Source organism: Hypomesus nipponensis, chromosome 22 (assembly GCF_054491055.1).
Source record: "Hypomesus nipponensis isolate SF chromosome 22, ASM5449105v1, whole genome shotgun sequence".
Classification (NCBI taxonomy): Eukaryota; Metazoa; Chordata; class Actinopteri; order Osmeriformes; family Osmeridae; genus Hypomesus; species Hypomesus nipponensis.
Window position 1 is genome coordinate 13850001 of NC_140382.1, and position 17151 is coordinate 13867151.

The window sequence follows — 17151 nt, forward strand, 5'->3', positions numbered from 1 at the left end:
CAGAGGGGGTCGTAAACAAGCTGTAAATATTCACAGGAGGACGCAGAGGCAGGGTGGACCAACACACACACACACACACACACAGTGATGTGTACACCACAGATTTGTAGACCTGCTGCAGGAGTTTCTTTCTGTCCTCAAGACCAAAGGCCCTGACCTTGGTGTGTGATGGTGCTTGGAGATGTGTGTGTGTATTCATGAAAACGCAGATGATAAAAAGCAGAGAATGGTGGAAAGGGGGATTGTTGTTCCAGGGTCGATTTATTTGTGTGTGTGTCTGTGTGTGTGTCTGTCTAGTCTCTCAGTCTGCCTCAGAGAGACAAATAACATTGAGATTCTATTTCTCTCTCTCTCTCTCTCTCTCTCTCTCTCTCTCTCTCTCTCTCTCTCTCTCTCTCTCTCTCTCTCTCTCTCTCTCTCTCTCTCTCTCTCTTTCTCTCTCTCTCCATCTCTCTCTCTCTCTCTCTCTCTCTCTCTCTCTTGTTTGGCTGAGAGTGTTGTTATCACAGGTGTGTGTCAGATTCCTCTTGGGATCATGTGGGTTAGAGGCCCACTGTGACCCTGCTTTCACACATAGGGTCAAACACACATGCACACACACATTCAAAATACAACTATACCACCCCTCCCCACCCCCAGCTGACTTGAGTCAGTAGCTGGTGAGGCTGCAGGAAAGATGATCGGGGGTTGCTATGGCAACAGGGGGGAGGCTAAGGGGGAGGGAGAGAGGGAGAGACGGTGGAGCGTTCCTCCAGTTCCTCTCCTCCTCCGAGCAGGACAGGAAATGTGGTGAGGAGGGCTTCGTTGTTCATGTGAGAGGAGGCAGCGACAACAACAACAACAAGACATGTGTTGGGTATAGACAACGTCTCTCTCTCTCTCTCTCTCTCTCTCTCTCTCTCTCTCTCTCTCTCTCTCTCTCTCTCTCTCTCTCTCTCTCTCTCTCTCTCTCTCTCTCTCTCTCTCTCTGTCTCTCTCTCTCTCTCTGTTTCTGTTTCTTTATCTCTCTCTCTGTCTCTTAATCTCTCTCTCTGTTCCCCTACCTCTTTCTCTCATTCTCCCTTACCTCCCACCCCGGCTTCTCTCTCTCTCTCTCTCTCTCTCTCTCTCTCTCTCTCTCTCTCTCTCTCTCTCTCTCTCTCTCTCTCTCTCTCTCTCTCTCTCTCTCTCTCTCTCTCTCTCTCTCTCTCTCTCTCTCTCTCTCTCTCTCTCTCTGTCCTTCGTGTCTCTCTCCTGCGTGCTGGCAGAGGCAGCAGGAGCAGGGGTTAGTGATGATGCTGGGGAAAGACTACATGCTGGCCATTGTGATTGTCAATTACGAGGGTAGGTACCAACCGCGGGTTAGCCCGGTCAGGCTGGTGTGTGTGTGTGTGTGTGTGTCTGTGCATGCTCTTGTTGAATGTAGGTGAGATGGAGGGAAAGGGGAAACCTGAGGGGGAGATATAGTTATGAAAGTTGATGTTTTCGTGTGTGTTCTGTGTGTATGTGTTTTTCTTGGATTGTCTCCACAGATTTCTGCTCTGTTGTCAGACAGTCTGAGTGCAAGCGTGTATTGAATGTGTCAGCATAGATGTGTGTGTGTGTGTGTGTGTGTGTACTGTAGCCTCTGTCAGTGCTGTGATTTACAGCTCAGAGTGCCTGTGTGTTTTCTGGCTCGAGTCATACCCCCCTTCCCCCACTCTGCTCTGCTCTGGGGCTGCATGCTAACTGAAGCTAGCTGAGGCTAACAGCTACTCAGCTCTGCAATGGAACAGAGCCAGAGGCTGCATACATGGATAATAACCTTTAGCATATCAAGTGCTGCCCTGGTAAGATGGATCCTGAATGGGCTAGCCTTATACTGACATTGCCGAGCTGAAGCTAACATTGCTTTATTAACTTCCAGCTATGATTTACTGCGTACAGACGAGACCGAGACAAACAAAACACTAAATCAGACAGTTGCGTTTGTGTGTCTCCCTCTCCCTGTGTCGGTGTGTTGCTACTTTGAGAGACAAATATATTTTCAGCAGCCTTTACCATCCTCCCCTGCCCATTTTCCTACAATTTTTCTTCATCAATCCCCCCCTTTCACCCATTTTCTTTCACCCTCTTGCGAATATCCATCTTTACACAAAAGCCCCAGAGACACACTCAAGTCCCTGTTGTAGTCTCGAACACGGTGACCTATTTTCCCTGTGGGGAAGAACTCACTCTCCCAGCATCCTATGCACCTCTGCAAACCATGGAATCCCATTGGATGTTGGGTCAGTCTGTGGGTTTGTGTCTCAAGAGCTCACAGTCTCTGAGGTGTCTCTTCCTAAATAAACTATCTGCAGGTGTGTGTGTGTGTGTGTGTGTGTTTGTGTGTGTGTGTATCTGGAGTTCTTACCTCCCTCTCCATATCTAAATTCCATCTCAATATGAGCCAAACCAGTCTAGTCGTCCTGATGACAAATGGATCGTCGTTGTAGCGACAGACCTGCAGGCTGTTTTTTATCGGCCTGGTCAGCAGTTAGGGCTAGCTGTTTAGGACACACACACACCACCTCTTCATCCACGAACCAGGCTTATATCACCTTTACAGCCTGCTATGCCCCCTAATTCAGAGTCTCATCAGCTTTACGACTAGGGCTGTTTGTCACCTGTCCACTGATTGTGTGTGTGTGTGTGTTGTGAAAATACATTGGTGAGAAGTGCAGTGATTTGGACCCATACCCAAGCCTAACCCTAGTGCACACAAACACACACATAAAACGAATAAGCTAAGTCATGGGAAGAATGATGCGTGGCCACTGGTTCAAACACCAGCAGCCTGTTCTACCAAGCCTTCAATTTCATGGGACCTGGGTTATATTATTCAGTGTGTGTGTATGTGTCTGTGTGTGTCGTTTTCAAAAAATGTTCTATGCACCAAACAGGTGCACAGTTCAGACCTGACATGTTGGTCTATGTAAAGACTGTCTGTATGAAACTGTAGCTGCTATAAACAAGTTGTTCAACCCTCAGCTGTTAGTCACCATGCAGAGTCACAAGAAGTCCAGTCAAGTACAGCCCACGCACGCATTGTATGGTAATCAGTTTACCATAACAACCCTTAAACACTAATACCCTAGTGTGTGTGTGTGTGTGGGTGCGTGTCAGATATCTGGAGTGAGCAGTCGTTCCAGACGGACCCTGATCTGCCTCCAGGATGGAAGAAGATCACGGACATGGCGGGCATCTACTACTGGCACATCCCCACGGGGACCACCCAGTGGGAGAGGCCGGCGACGCGCCAGCCTGCACCCACAGACCAGAGCCTGGCGCTGGGCACCACGCCGCGCAAACACTCTCTGGTCTCCCTCACCCCCTCGCCCACACCTGACCATGAGGTGAGAAGGGCTACACACACTGACACACACTCTTGGCCGTAGCTTTGCCAGGCAGTGTATTGCAGTATGTGTTTCATGTATCCGCGCGTGTGTGTGTGTGTAGTCTTCCCAGGCCGAGGTGTTTTTCGGCGCGTCCTCTCGCTCCGGCAGCACCACCTCCTCCGACAGCTCCGTGGAGCCTCTGCCGGCGTCCGCCAACGACACCATCCCCTCCTGCGGATTCGTCAACAGCTGCTACCTCGTAAGTATCGGCCAATCACTGGCCTTTTACATCGCTGCGTCTCGTCTGTTTCGCATGGGGTGTGTGGAGAGATATAAACGGAGTGAGAGAGAAAGAGAGAGTGAGAGGAAGAGGAACTGAAGACAGAAAGCCCTCAGGCACTTTTGAAGTGCAGTCAATCAAGCAGAACAAAAGACAGAGAGAGATAGAGAGAGAGAGAGGGAGATGAAGATTATACATTGATCTAGCCAGAGAGAAGGAGAGACTGACACTGATGGACACATCCGGTCGATAGCGAGGAGAGATGGAATGGTGATGAGACATTTATTGAAAAGAAGTATTTCACCTTTCTCTCTTATCGCTCTCTCTTCTCTCTCCAGCCTCGCTCGTCCTCTCCCCAGGGGATGGCCGACCAGGACAGTCACCCTGAACACCACAAAGACGACAACAAGGTAGCCTTCTTTCCTTTCTTCCCTTCACTCCATCCCTCTTTTCCTCCCCATGTGACCCAAAGCACCGAATACATATTGACGCTATCTGTGTGTATCCATGTATGGACTGCGGCGCCAGTCTGCACTAACTTCAGAACCTTATTGTGTTCAAAGAGAACACAGAAACGCAACATAACTCCAACCCACAACAATTAGAAGTTACTTTTGGTTGAGTTGCATCATCAAGCGCAGACGTGGAGTGTTCTAACAGCTCTGAACTGTCTCTGTCTCTGCCCCACTCTCCAACGTGTGTGTGTGTGTGTCTGTGTGTGTGTTGTTGTTGTGGATTGTAGCAGACGTGGAGTGATTTTGGCGGAAAGATTGATAGTGAGGTTTGGAAGGCAAGTATAAACCCCACCAATCTTTTTAGTCTGGTTGATGCCTGCTCGTCCTGCATAAGAATCTGCGCGGGTGTGTGCTTGTGTGCATGTGTCCGCAGTGTGTGTTGTGTGTCTGTTTTTGCCGTACGGGAATCAAGCTGTTTGTTTTATCTTAGACGAAGCATGCATTGCTGTCACTATGTCCAGTCCGGATTTGACATTGAGTTTCAAGGTAACCTTTGACCTCTGTCTGCCTGTGGTCACAGTTGACCTAATGGACAGCGAGAATCCTGCTGCAAGATTCAACATTTTAAACTGTTATATGATTTGTTTTGGTTTGTATATGTGTTCCAGTGCATAGCTGTAGTCTGTCTTTCACTTGGTGCTTTCGACATACTGTTCTCTGTGTGTGTGGATGCACCCCTGTGTTGTTAAGACATTTTTCTAAGCTCTGTGTCTTTCTATGCTCCGGCATTGTTAACGCATTTTCCCTTCATTACAGCATGTGACATGGCACTCATCTATGACACAGCCTCCATAGGCCAGACAGGCCGATGACAATGCTGCATGCTGGTCGTGTCTTTGCACTGTGTCTCTGAGTAGTCTGATGGTGCCGTGTTTGATGATGTCATCTGTGTGCGACCAGGACCTGCAGGCGGCAACGGTGAACTCTGACCCCAGCCTGAAGGAGTTTGAGGGAGCCACGCTGCGCTACGCTTCGCTCAAACTGCGGTGAGAGACTGGCTGGCATGTCGACTCACACACGCAGTCTCTGTCTCTGTCTCTCTACACGCACCAGGGAACCAAGCTTTTCCCTCCGCTCTGTCTTTCTCATCATCGTCTCCCCTCCTTTATTGTCCTCTTCTCCCCCTTCGTCAGATTCAATGCATTCTTTAGGTCTGACATCACAGGAAGTTGAGCCATGTGCTCAGGAAGTCCTCTAATGTCTCCTCTCCATTCTGGATTTTAATTTGTGTCTGAAGTCTCTATAACTGTCTCTGGTAGAGGGCTAGTTCACTCATCTCTCTCTCTCTCTCTCTCTCTCTCTCTCTCTCTCTCTCTCTCTCTCTCTCTCTCTCTCTCTGTCTCTCTGTCTCTCTGTCTCTCTCTCTCTCTCTCTCTCTCTCTCTCTCTCTCTCTCTCTCTCTCTCTCTCTCTCTCTCTCTCTCTCTCTCAGAAACCCTCTCCCAGCAGAAGAAGAGGAGTCCAGCAGTGTCAACAGCAACCCTGAGGTCAAGGTAAGATCCGCCTTTCAAACACCTACTCTATATTCAGGAGGGCATTCATTCACACGTTCCTCTGATCCACCTGTCAATCATCTCCTCTGATCCACCTGTCAATCATCTTTCTATAGGTGTAGAACCTTTTGTAAACATTTGCACCCGTGCAGCTTCTTCATTGTTGTTTGTCTTTCCAAATGTTTTAGCGTGTTTAACAACTGGCCTTCCTCTTGTTGTCCTGGCTTGACTTTTTTTTTTTTTACGAGAGAAGTGGAAATCTGTGTGACACCACTGCCCCTTTGTGGACAGAGTAAGATTTTCACCAGTACAGTCTATGAGACTGTACGTGAAGAGTTCGATGAGATACTGTTTGAGAGGATGTTACGGTGATAGTTTCCCAAAACAAAAGAATATTTTGAAGAGATAATTTTATTTTGGGGTTTGTGTATGGGGTTTGGCTGGCATAAGGTAAACTCTTTAAATATATGTTTAAAACACAATGTGACGTAAGGCATGGGTGGTTGTTGGCATTCTAGAATTCTGTTGTTGCCTAGCCGACAAAACTCCCTTAGCAACAGTGACAGTGTGATAGATAGCAGACACAGATGGATGAACGTGGTCTGGCAAGACTCACACACACACAGACAGAGAGAACTATGTATAGTAACTGGTCTGGAATTTCTCCTCCAGAGGCCTTGGTAGACCACTATAGATCCAAAATGACAGTCATGTAAAGTGAAAATGCAACTCTTGTTAGCCTGTACTGTCAAACTCGCTCCGTCAATTTCTCTCTCTACCCACACTCTCATTAGCTTGAGGTGATTGGTTAGTCCTTTAGCCTGGAACAGTAGTTTTATACCCACCATAAAGACAGACACTGCTGAGGGCTTGACCATCATCGTCACTCACTGTGTGAAAGTTTGATGAGTCTGTTTGATGTCTCTCACTCTCTCTCTCCTCGCCAGTATAGCCCACCAGCAGAAAGGCCCGATGAATAGTTTATAAAGAGAGCAGGGTTGCTAGTGAAAGGGTATTTTCCTCCTTTCTCCAACTCTATTTCTGTCTCCAGTTGTGGTCTGCTGGTGAAGTAGTGGTCTAGGGGAGGCTGCCCAGAGCAGGAGGGTCTCCACATGGGCTTCAGTGGACTCTCCTCCACGGAGATTAGTGAAGATACAATTAGTCCTATGAATAAATTGTGTGCATGAGACGTATACTCATCCTGTGTGTGTGTGTGTCAGTGTTTTGCCGTGCGCTCCCTGGGCTGGGTGGAGATGGCCGAGGACGACCTGGCTCCGGGGAAGAGCAGCGTTGCCGTTAACAACTGCATCCGCCAGCTCTCCTACTGCAAGAATGACATCAGAGACACCGTCGGGATCTGGGGCGAGGTAGGGTGTGTGTGTGTGTGTGTGTGTGTAGGAGTGAGACTGTGGCACTGTGTGTGTATGTGAAATAGAGAGAGATACAGAAAGAGAGGCAACCTAGAGTGTAGCGAGAGATGGATGGAGGGAGGGTAACAGGTTTTTGAACTCTCTCTCCACTGGTTGTGTCTAATGTGAAACGACAGAACACACAGCAGAGAGAAGAAGAGGGGGAGGAGAGGGCTTCCTCTCTTTCATTAGCCTTTCATCCTGCCACCCCCTCTTGGATTTGATCATTTATTTAAAGGCCTTCAAATCTACAGGAGAGGACACGCACACCCCTCCACACACACACTGCCCAAACCAAACCACTCCCCTTCCCCCCCACACACACGCTCACAGTCACACACACACTGCCCAACCCACCCCCCTCTCCCCCCCCCCCCCCACACACACACACTGCCCAAACCAAACCACTCCCCTTCCCCCCCACACACACACACAGTCAAACACACGCACCACCACACACATAGTCAATTGGAGTGGTAACATACTGTGATACGGGTGATGACAATATAACTGTGTATGTGTGTCCAGGGTAAGGACATGTACCTGCTATTGGAGAACAACATGTTGAACCTGGTTGACCCCATGGACCGCAGCGTTCTCCACTCCCAGCCAATCGCAAGCATCCGCGTCTGGGGCGTCGGCCGTGACAACGGCAGGTAATTTACCGTGGCAACCACAGCAGGTTTTTACCTTATAAAGAGCACATACAAAGGATATGTTTTTGTACATCTGATATTACATAAATAAAGTTAAGATATTGGTATTTAATAGAATTCAAACTGTTTGTGTTTGCTTGTTACCTAGGAGACAACATTTGTATTCCCCCGTGTCCCCTATAAGCCAAGTGTTGGCGTCGATGGTGCATGACACAGACACACACACACACACACACACACACACAGACACACACACACACACACACAGACACACACACAGACACACACACACACACACACACACAGACACACACACACACACACACACAGACACACACACACACACACAGACACACACAGACACACACACACACACACAGACACACACACACACACACAGACACACACACACACACACACACAGACACACACACACACACACAGACACACACAGACACACACACACACACACACACACAGACACACACACACACACACACACACACACACACACACACACAGAGGAAAGGTCACAGTAATGATTGGGACAGTGGACAGTGGGGTCCCTGGAGTTAAGAAAGGATTGAATGATTGATGATAGAAGGATGATGGCGTTAATGAAAGATTTATTCCTGAATATGGAGGAGTGTACGACAAAGAAGTCTGTCATTGTTTCCCACCCTGTTTGCCCTGCTCCCTCTTTTTCTCCCTCCTTTTCTCCCTCCCTCCCTCCCTCCCTCCCTCCCTCCCTCCCTCCCTCCCTCCCTCCCTCCCTCCCTCCCTCCCTCCCTCCCTCCCTCCCTCCCTCCCTCCCTCCCTCCCTCCCTCCCTCCCTCCCTCCCTCCCTCCCTCCCTCCCATCCCTCCCTCCCTTACAACTTAAGCTAAAAAATAAATAGCTTCCTGTGTTGTGTTGTTGCTACTCTGTAGAGGGCGCTCTCCGATAGACAACGAATCCATTCTTGTGACACTGCCGCATAAAATGATATATAGGTTAGCAGGTCCATCTACTTAGGGTGTACCTTTTAGGTAATAAAAGGTTGTTTTATTGTCATTGTATTATTTGGGGTTATCGAACATCCAATTACACACACACGTGAAGGAGAATGATCAGACAAGGGTGCGTTTAATGGCCAGGGAGAATCTACGTTCTGCTTTTTAACCAGTTGTGCATCAAACGGGCACACACAGAGGTAGACACACACACACACACACTCAGAGACAGACAGGGGGCAACACCACTGTAACTGCAGCAGAAGGAGGAGGAGTAGAGCGAGGGATGAGGAGGGAGAGAGAGGGCTGCTTAGTGCTCACTCTCTGCTCAGACGGGAGTGTGTGTGTGCGTAAAGGAAGGCTGTGTGTGTGTGTGTGTGTCAGTGGTTAGATAGCGTTGGATTGCCACCATACTGACATAGAGCCATCTTTATCTGTGAGTACTTTACTTCCTTTTTCTTCTTCTCTCTTTCTTTTTACATTTTAAATGTTTCTTTCTTTAAGTGTAATATATTCCCCCCCTTTAAAAATTATAATGGAAAACAAATAGGCAAGTAAATTGTGTGTGTGTGTCTCTCTGAAAGTTCAGGGAAGAGGTGTCTAGTGGGGAGTCGGTGAGTCACAGAACAGTGTGTTGAAGGGAAAGGTACGAGGAGAGAAGGGAGACCGAGAGAGATACTATTTTTTATGCTGACGTTATTCTTTTTTCTTTTTCACAAATGCCAAACACATTGTACTAAGTAGTGTTGCATAGGAAAGATACATCTGCACACAAATATTTAGTGTGTGCACATGGAACACCTGTGAAAGAGTTACGGTGTGTATGTAGTGTGTGTGTGTATGTGTGTTGCTGATGGATTCGCTTTGATTTGATGGTGTCTGTGTCAGAATGTTCCCCCAGTGTCCTCCTCTTCTTGTTTGCCACGGAATTCCTTATTACCACGGAGATTATGCATTCCCACGGCAACCTTGACATTTTAGAGGCGTTGGCATGGCGATTACTGTAGATCATCTAGTGATTAACTGGTTACCCTCTGTCCTTCTCAACTCTTCTCTTTCATCCATGATGTCACAATATACATTGTTTTATTTCCAGATTTCTCTTTAATGTATTTTCTTATCTTTCTCTCCTTTTTTTTTGTCTGTCATTCAGTCTGTCTTTCTGTCCTTTTCTTTCTCTTTCTCTCTCTGAAGTATTTTTTCATCAATTAACAAAATATCCGCAACTCTTACCATTGGTGGCCAATTTCAGATTGTTACCCTAATCCAAGGAGCATGCATAAATATCCCCCAATCTCCCTCTCCCCCTCTCTCTCTCTCTCTCTCTCTCTCTCTCTCTCTCTCTCTCTCTCTCTCTCTCTCTCTCTCTCTCTCTCTCTCTCTCTCTCTCTCTCTCTCTCTCTCTCTCTCTCTCTCTCTCTCCACTCTCTCTCTCTCTCTCTCTCTCTCTCTCTCTCTCTCTCTCTCTCTCCTCTTTCTCACACTCTCTCTTTCTCTTTTCCTACTAAGTCCTTCTTTGTATATTTCTCTAAATGTTTTCTCAGGGTTGAACATGCTAATTAAAAGCAGGTCAACGCAGTTTTGCAGACCAAGGACTCACACACACACACACGCACACATGCACACGCGCGTGCGCACACACTCACACACACACACACACCCACACACACACTGTCTCTCCTAGAGCCAAACCCTTAGTATGCACAGCTGTTGGGGCTGTCTAAGGGGAATAGTTCGGAGGAGGGAGGGAAAGAACAGTACAAGCAACTCAAGGTTATGTGTGTGAGTGAGTGTGTGAATGTGTGTGTGTGTGCACATGTGCACGTGTGTGTGTGAGTGTGTCTTTGGGAGAGATGAAACTCAGTGTACCCCAGCAGGAGGTATTTTGCTGTGATTGTATTTTCTCCTCTCTCCAACTAACTCTCCTTCTTTCTTCCCTCGCTTCCCTGGATTCAGAGAGAGGTAAACAGAAGAATGCTGTTATTCCTCCACCCCTGTTCTCTCCTCCTCTCATCCCTCATTCCTCACTCCTTGTCCATCGGCGCTTCTAGTTATTGTTTCATTTCCTGGTTTCTGTCTCCCTCGGTCTTCAAAGCACATTTCCAACCTATTTTCTTATGACCTGTAAAAAACAACCGACACGCACACACACTGAAGCGCACACACACTGAAGCGCACACACACTCCGGTGGAGATTTGAAAGCCTTCTCTGACTCGTGCACGCTGCCTATGAGGTGGTCTTTTTATCTTATCCACACACACACACGGAGGTGTGTATTTGTTTGAGTACCCGAGGCATGTATTGAGCCCCCCCCCTTCATCCTGGAGTGCTTCTTTCTATATTTTCATCCACCGTCATCCCTCCATCTTTTCCAATATTTTTTGGTCCCTTCCTCCCATCTGTTGAAGCCTGAAAGGGGGGGGGGAGCAGCTGTGTCTGTTCACTGTGGAACTCTCCAGTGCATCTTAGTGCTCCATTGATCTCAGTGGTTCTCTATCGATCTTTGTGTGTGTGTGTGTGTGTGTTTTTACTCATTAGGTCGGTAAAGGTCACACACTCACACACACATTCTTATGTTTGAAGCATTGTGCCAAGCCCTTTCACAGGAACACCAATAGTGTCATATTCACACCCTAATCTCTGTCGTCCTTCCTTCCCTGGTTAACTCTTTGTTCTCTGCGTCCCCTCAGAGATTTTGCGTACGTGGCGAGGGACAAAGACACGCGGATACTGAAATGTCATGTGTTCCGCTGTGACACGCCAGCCAAAGCCATTGCCACCAGCCTGCACGAGATCTGCTCCCGGGTAAGAGGCTTGACCTGGAAGTGATCTGAACCTAAACCTGGACCTGGACCTAGACTGGAGCAACATGGTTCAAACCAGGGCAATAACTGTACCATACTCTAAACTCTACTGTCTGGACCCTGACTGGATCTAGGTCTAAGCACAAGTGTTAGAACCCAGCAGAGCAGCTAAATGGTCCAAGACTGAGCCCAGAATGTTTAGTGATGTGTATGGTCTGTTCCTGTGGCTTGGTGAGGGCTGTCTTATTAAAGAGAGAGATGGCGGGGGAGGGAACAAGAAGAGAGGGGGTCAGAGACGGAGAGAGATGCAGAGTTACTGTGACTAAGTCTTTGATTATGGTCATGCATAATTTATCTGTGTGTGTGTGTGCTGCTGAGAGGGAGAGAAAGAGTAAGAGAGAGAACGTGCGTGTGTGTGTGTTTGAACAGCATGTCAACTCTGCCTTGAGCCCTGCTGTTGAGGAGAAGCTTTTACCATCCTTTATAGAAAGGGGGGGGGGGGTGACCTGGTTAGCTTTCTGTGCGTGTGTGTCTGAGTGGGAGTGTGTGTCCCCAGGTGAATTGAGGAGACTGTCATTATGTCTCTGGGGGGGGGGGGGGGCGGGGGGGTTCTGGCTAGCTCATTTCTTATCCTCCATCTTTCTCCTGCCATCCACCCCGTCCCTTGCTCCCTTCATCGCTGCCTCTCCCCTTTTTGCTCTTGATTTCGTCTCTCACATTTCTTTCCGTTTCCTCTTTTCTCTTCCCCTCTCTTTCTCCCGCTCCCACTCTTCCTCTCCTCTTCTCTCCAGATCATGACAGAGCGTAAGAATGCCAAAGCCATGGCGGCGGGTTCTCTCCAGGACAGGATTCAGGCGGGACTAGACCTCCCCCTCCAAGGTAGGCTGCTGTCTGCCCTGCGCGGAGGGGCGCGTGCGTGAGCAAGAGAACGAGGGAAGAGCGTGTACGAGGCTGTGAGAGACGGAGAGCGAGGATTCAGAAGTGTGGGAGTCTGTAACGCGTGTGTGTGTGTTTGTGTTCCCCCCCAGCAGAGTTCCCCACCCCAAAGACAGAGCTGGTCCAGAGGTTTCAGGTGTTTTACCTGGGCGTCATGCCTGTAGCCAGACCCATAGGTGAGTGTTCCCGCAGGGCTTCACGAGGGGAGAGCTGCGCCTTAACCACTGCCCTTTGTTTGTCTTTTTTCTGGTGCGGTACTAAGCTTTCAGTGCAGCAAGGAAGAACTCGAAAATATTTATATTTGTCACTTGACAGGGCTGTGCAGACAGTGAAAGGATATGTACCAAAGTCGAGTGCAAGAGCGAAGACGTTTCAGTACATGTTGGGCCCTCCTCAGTGCGAGGCATGCATGATGAGTCACCCCATATATGGGCTAGTCCACAATGTTCCCAGGACACACACAGACAAACACGTGCTGACCCTTCTGCCCTAGGAATGGACATCCTGAACGGCGCCATCGACAGCCTGGTGGGCTCGTCCAGTAGAGAGGACTGGGTCCAGGTGGCCCTCAATGTGGCCGACGCCACCGTCACCATCAGCAAGGAGAAGGCAGGAGAACCTTCCTCTCCTCCTCCCTCTCTGTCTCTCCTCCTCTTTCTGTTCCCCTTTATGCTTTCTGTCAACGCTAACCCACTTAGGGGAAAAGAGATAGCCCTCATGTACTACTTATCCACTGTTTTGCTCTGGCTTTCCTTCACACTCTTTACCCTCCTGTTCATTCTTCCCATTTCCTCGCCCTTTTAATGATTTCATTATTGGGCCTTTCACTGTCACCCTGTAGTGACATCACTTCCTCTCTCTCTCTCTCTCTCTCTCTCTCTCTGTCTCTGTGTCCCTGCGTCATCAGGAGGAAGAGGAAGTGCTGGTGGAGTGCCGGGTGCGCTTCCTGTCCTTCATGGGCGTGGGCCAGGACGTGCATACGTTTGCCTTCATCATGGACGCCGGCGGGCAGCACTACGACTGCCACGTGTTCTGGTGCGAGCCCAACGCCGGCAGCGTGTCGGAGGCCGTCCAGGCCGCGTGCATGGTGAGCAGCCTGGGGCTCAAAAAACATTTGAAAACCTCCTTTCAATTACTCTTGCGTTGGCCTGAGTCTACCCGGAGTGTCTGTTACTTCAGGGGTGTCAGTTACTTTGGGTGAACAGACACACACATGCGTGCACACACTCACACATACACACACACACACACATTCAGGCTCCAGCCAGTCAGGTTCCTCTGCAGTGGCTGCTTGAGTGTAACTCTGCTAAGGAGAGGATTAGTGGGCTGCTGCCTGTACTATTGATTCACTTTAGAACGGTGGATATATGGATACACACACACACACACACACACGGTTCCACCCACACAGACATGCACACACACGTACGCTCTCAAACTCTGATGTATTGTGACAGGAGAACATCTATCATTGCTATTGATCACCAACCAATCCCTCGCCCTCATGAACGAACACACACACACATACACGCACACTGTCAGGTCTATGAGGAGAGGTCTGGGGAGTCTGTGTGTGTTAAGTGCTGATTCACTCCCTCTGTGTATATTGGATTTAAAGCCTGTCCTGTCTCCTGGTGGAGCAGAGAAACTGCACACTTACTGTCAGCTAAGCCTCAACACACTACTGGACTCAGCAATTACTCTTATTTACTGTGTTCCCTCCATATTCTCTTCTCCAGTCTTTCTTCCTACTCAAAACCCTTTGAAACCTTTTTCCCCCGAAATATCCTCTTCATCCTTTTTTGTCTCACCTTGAACCTTTCCCTCTTTCCCCCTCCATCTGTCCTGCTTTCTCACTCCTTCAGAAATGTGTTTCTCTACACCTACATGTTTCTCTCCCTCCCTGTAGCTGAGGTACCAGAAGTGTTTGGTGGCACGGCCCCCCTCCCAGAAGGCCTGTGGCTCCGCCCCCCAGGGAGACTCTGTGTCTCGCCGGGTCTCCACCAGCGTGAAGCGTGGCGTCCTCTCGCTCATCGACACCCTCAAGCAGAAGAGACCTGTCACCGAGCTGCCCCAGTAACCATGGAAACACAGCGCCTGTCCACTCCCCGTGCCACCAAACACCCCCCCCCCCTCCCCCCGCTCCGCCCCCGGGTCACCATGGAAACAAACAGAAAACAAAAACCCATAAACACAATCCGCTAAAGGGAGTTGCGGTCAATTTAGTGCCAAATCGTGTGCTGGAAGTGAAATAGAAATTCAATTTGAAAGTTGGACATCTTTGCATAGAAAGCAAATGCAAACCCAGTACATTAGTCATATTTCTGAACATGAAACTCTAAAATATAAATTCCTTGAATTATAACAGAATTGTATCCGACAAATAACAAACCAATTGATAAAAACCTAAATAACTAGGATGATAACAATGTGACTGTATATATCAAAACAAAATCAACAAAGGAAGTATATAACTCAAAAAACAGGAAGTGGTTGAAAGAAAGTGTGGCTTCCGAAACTCTTCTTCCTGCCCTGATGACCCCTACTGTCTCTGCCTCTGTGTCCCCCCAGCATGAACTCACACACTCGGCCACAGCCCTCTCACTCACCTGTGGATGGGTCTCAATACTATTTCCCGGCCTCTTCTCCTCTCTGCAAACTGCGCACCATCATTTGCTCATTAGCAAAAGTGTCTCTAAGCCAGTATGGCTTTTATCTACACAGACCCGTGGTGTATAAAGGACGGGTCACAAGGAGAGGAGACTTCATGCAAGCATTGAGACACACCCAGTGGCTACACCTTTGTTCGCCTACTATCCTGCATGGCTCCATTGTGTGTGACTGTGGAACTCCTGACTAAAGTAATGCATTGCTGCTGACTCCAACAGAGAGACGGAAAGAAAGCGAGAAATCATCAATATATTTTTGCCCATTGTTTCTTTTCCATTTTTCATTTCCTGTCTGCGGATGTTGACTCACCACTGCCGTACCACACTCGATTGGTCAGGTCTGAGTTTGCTGGTAAATTGTCGACTAGTCCGGTCTGGGTGACCTAAACGAGAGGTGACCTTTCACCTGGAACATGATTGTGTCACGTCCTGTTTACTTTTCCTTTCCTGCCTTCATCTTACCTGGCAGGAAAATGAAAACAGCCATAACTGAAGGAGAGACCTGAGGGATGGACAAAATATAATCTCTCCCCTTCTGCCTAGTGATGAAAGACACTAAGAGAGAGACACAGACACACAGCTGAATATGCTGTGGTGAGAGACACCCAGGAGGACTATTGACTGAAAGAAATGTTGTGTCTTCCATTACACCCAGGATCACAGCTCATTCAGCCAAGAACATCTATCTCACACACACACACACACACACACACACACACACATTCAGAACAGCCACTATCAAACTAGCATGTTTTGTGGTCACTATAAAAAGGGGCAGTTGATTCAATGAGAAGTGGATGAATGTTTTTATACTTTCGAGCTGGTTTGTTGCTTTTTTTTCAATGTAGCTGAACTCTAAACATCGATCCTTTCAACTAGACAAGATGGGAAATTTGGGAATGCAAGTGACCATGGCCTCTGTGCCATCTTCAACACAAAACTTCCTAATGCCATGTTGACCAAGAACATTAGCGGATGCTGCTATATATTCTCCTGAGTTCGGTCACCTTGTCTTCCTTCACCTGCTCTTGTCTGTATGGCCAACGCCACCAACGCCACTTTGATTACCTACGTTGGTCTGTTTTAAGTGGCATCCTTGTATCTAATTTCAATTGAACCCCCAGCTGACCTCCCTGTTCAGCATGGATTGGTCAGTTCTTAACAATAAGGCGATTGGCTCTCTGATAGGCTGCACAGGGGCAAAAGGAAGAATTTAACATCTTTGAAAATATAGTTCAACCACAAAGCCTTCTTTTGTCACAGGATGTAGAAATGTGAATTAAATGACAAGTCAGTGTGTATATCTATATAATATATCATTTTTTTCACCTTATAAGCTATCTTTTCATTTTCTGTGTGTGCAGTTTTATATTGTTTCTTTCATGAAAAACTGCCTTTGTTGAACACACGAAAAGGGCCAAAGTGTAAAATATCAATGTTTGTTGTAGATAAAAAAAATTAAGAAAAAATACATAGAGAAAATATCGGAAAATGAGAATGGATTAAACAGAATCGTTTTGAGTTTATTTTGGTGGTCAAACAAGATCAGTTTATACGTTTATAGAAGTCTACCAATCGATTATCTATGCATATCTTTTTGGCCTGGCTGGAAACTGATAGAAATGTCAACCCAAAAAGCCTTGCATGCCCTTTGAGACATTCGAGAAAAAGACTGTATGTACTGAACAGAAATATTTTTTATTTTATTTATTCTATTTTATAACTGCGCATATTGGTTGTATTCGGTTGGGCAGTCAGTCTGATGCACTTCCTGGTTCCCTCACAGTAGCGATGACACGCTTAAGTTTGGTTTACAAACAAGCATCACATTGTACAGCTAGACTGGGAGTATAATCCATTTAACTTATTAGGTTGATGAGAATGGGGCGGTACTTCCAAACTCTCTAGCTCATACAGTCATTCACTTTACAGTTTAACTTCACTCAGACAATGTTGTCAGCTTCAGTTTGCTGCTCACTGATTTGTACACCATATCAATGTAACCTATTGTGAGAATAAACATCATATTAAAACATAACCCGATGACGTGCATGTGTGTGTC

At 47.7% G+C, this 17151-nt stretch overlaps 1 protein-coding gene across 5 annotated transcripts in view; it reads left to right on the forward strand.

Moving 5' to 3' along the window:
* The window catches only part of apbb2b (amyloid beta (A4) precursor protein-binding, family B, member 2b), a 28842-nt gene extending 11715 nt beyond the window's left edge, over positions 1 to 17127 (forward strand). For 2 of the 5 annotated variants that reach the window (XM_084686611.1, XM_084686612.1), the window contains exons 5-18: positions 3124 to 3353; positions 3457 to 3594; positions 3954 to 4025; positions 4358 to 4405; positions 5031 to 5116; positions 5562 to 5622; positions 6843 to 6989; positions 7560 to 7687; positions 11371 to 11485; positions 12276 to 12363; positions 12513 to 12596; positions 12914 to 13029; positions 13328 to 13507; positions 14330 to 17127. In XM_084686611.1, coding sequence (XP_084542737.1) covers positions 3124 to 3353; positions 3457 to 3594; positions 3954 to 4025; positions 4358 to 4405; positions 5031 to 5116; positions 5562 to 5622; positions 6843 to 6989; positions 7560 to 7687; positions 11371 to 11485; positions 12276 to 12363; positions 12513 to 12596; positions 12914 to 13029; positions 13328 to 13507; positions 14330 to 14500 — 1664 coding nt within the window. In that variant the 3' untranslated portion in view covers positions 14501 to 17127. The remainder of the gene's footprint in view (positions 1 to 3123; positions 3354 to 3456; positions 3595 to 3953; positions 4026 to 4357; positions 4406 to 5030; positions 5117 to 5561; positions 5623 to 6842; positions 6990 to 7559; positions 7688 to 11370; positions 11486 to 12275; positions 12364 to 12512; positions 12597 to 12913; positions 13030 to 13327; positions 13508 to 14329) is intronic. The other 3 variants (XM_084686613.1, XM_084686614.1, XM_084686615.1) reach the window with 3 other exon arrangements.
* Positions 17128 to 17151: the final 24 nt, after the last annotated feature.